At 38.1% G+C, this 2,162-nt stretch overlaps 1 protein-coding gene across 1 annotated transcript in view; it reads left to right on the forward strand.

Moving 5' to 3' along the window:
* PFDN4 (prefoldin subunit 4) overlaps positions 1 to 1,791 on the forward strand; it is a 12,588-nt gene extending 10,797 nt beyond the window's left edge. Inside the window, exons 2-4 of the mRNA XM_012645835.1 lie at positions 171 to 278; positions 1,130 to 1,270; positions 1,768 to 1,791. Coding sequence (XP_012501289.1) covers positions 171 to 278; positions 1,130 to 1,270; positions 1,768 to 1,791 — 273 coding nt within the window. The remainder of the gene's footprint in view (positions 1 to 170; positions 279 to 1,129; positions 1,271 to 1,767) is intronic.
* Positions 1,792 to 2,162: the final 371 nt, after the last annotated feature.

The raw sequence follows: 2,162 nt of genomic DNA on the forward strand, positions 1-2,162 counted from the left end.
GAACAAATCTTAAGCTGGTCGAGCAAAAAATAAGGCATTTGATTATGTTCTATACCTCTTGTGATTCTTGACTGTATGAGGGCAAGTAGGTTATTATTTTAGAGTGATATAAAAAGCTGAGCTATAAGTTCTTCATTAAAATTCTGTAAAAAATTAAAAACTTTTTTCAGGCTGCAGAAGATGTCAATGTTACTTTCGAAGATCAACAAAAGATAAACAAATTTGCACGGAATACGAGTAGAATCACAGAGCTGAAGGAAGAAATAGAAGTAAAAAAGGTATTGACGATATCTTATTTAAGAAAAAAAAGTTCTTTATTGCTACTTAAAACTGAATTCAGTTAACAAGTGATTATATCTCTCTGGACTCTCAGCTGCACATAACACGATCCATTCTAGTTAAAGTAGAAAGTCATTTTTTAAGGGCTATGAGATAACTTACAGAATTGTTGAGGGGTCTGAGTCTAGGGTGAGGTTCCCGGAACGAGTCCCAGAACCACACGTCCCAGAGAACTTTGGTGGCAGTGGAACTGCTGTTGCCTCCACGACGAGGAAGCTACCCCCACAGTCCTGGGGACACTGAGCTGCTGACGCTGCCACTGCCATCTGCCACTGTACACCTGAGGCCTTGTGCCTGGCCTGTCTCCTCATGCAGCTCTCCTGAGTCGAAGTCCGGTTCAAGTGCATCTGATCGGTGGAATTTAAGTCATTATTTACACCCTGTCGCATGCTGGCACAGCATTCGTGCTTTGCCGTGCCAGCGTGATTTACTTAACGCCTATCAGCAAGCAAGACTGGGAAATGCACGTAGGTATTTTTTGGCTTTGTTTTTGTAGGAAGGCAGAACTCACAAAGTGGAACATTGTTAAAATAGAAATTTGGATATCTGCCGTCCACCACAGGGTGCTTATAGCAATCTAGGAATATCCAGAGGACAATGTGTTATTTCGCTTGTAAGTGCTTCCTCATGAAATGTCATCTAAAAATGTAAGAAATCAAAGTCTTATTTTAGTGTGGTAATACCTCTGTGAAAGGGTCCCTCCAAAAGTCCCCCAAATTAAAGTTGGCTTTTGGCTTCTGTCAGGGAATTTTGAATACATTTTCATTGCTGTTTACTTTTATATTTATAGAAACAACTCCAAAATTTAGAAGATGCTTGTGATGACATCATGCTTGCAGACGATGACCGTTTAATGATACCTTACCAAATTGGTGATGTTTTCATTAGCCATTCTCAAGAAGAAACACAAGAAATGTTAGAAGAAGCAAAGGTATGTTGAAGTCTAATTCTTAAATTAGGATTTATATCATCATAAAGAACATGTAATTGGTAGATGTAGGGAAATCATGGATGCTAGCTAACATTTAATGGTTTGTTATGTTGTCCTAGGCATGCTCTGAATGCTTTGCCTGCATGATTTTATTTAATCCGAACAATGACCTGCTATTATCCCAACGTGGAGATGAAGAACAGAGGCTTAGAGAGATTACGGGATTTGTTTAAAGTGACACATAGACTGTGGTCTTGCTGACTCCAGAACCTTGCTCTAAACTGAAAGTATTGAGAAAATACAGCATATTATAAAGTAGAAAAGAAAAATGCCCTATAATCACTACCCAGAGATAACCATCTGTAATGAACATTTTCATGTATTTCTTTTATGTTCTTTCCCTCCCTCCCTCTCTTTATGTAGTTTTGCTTCACACTTTGGGTAATTAATGTTCTAGTAGGAGTATTTTCTTGTTCTGTTTCATGTTTGTCCAGCAGATGCTCACAGGGAACCTGCTCTAAGCCAGGCACATAGGCCTTAAAAACAATTTTTAATGACTGTTTCATATTCTATTGATGGGCGTTGATTTGGCTGGCTGTGCTCTTACTGTTAACATTAATTTGTTTCCAATATTTTGCTAGAGTAAAATGTCACAGTGAGCATTCTTACCAGTAAGTCTTTGTTCACATTTAGAACATTGATTTAAGGACATAATTGGAGAAATGTAACTACTGGTGAGAATATGGATTCTTTGACACTATTTGAGACATTTGATACGTGGTATGAAATTACTGCCCAGTTCACATGTCCTCCAACTACATGTGAGAGGGGCAGTCACATTGTTTGTTTATGATACAATTAAACGTTTCCTAATACTTTTTGCTTAATTGGC

The sequence above is a fragment of the Propithecus coquereli genome, unplaced genomic scaffold, assembly GCF_000956105.1.
Source record: "Propithecus coquereli isolate 6110/MARCELLA unplaced genomic scaffold, Pcoq_1.0 Scaffold237, whole genome shotgun sequence".
NCBI lineage: Eukaryota > Metazoa > Chordata > Mammalia > Primates > Indriidae > Propithecus > Propithecus coquereli.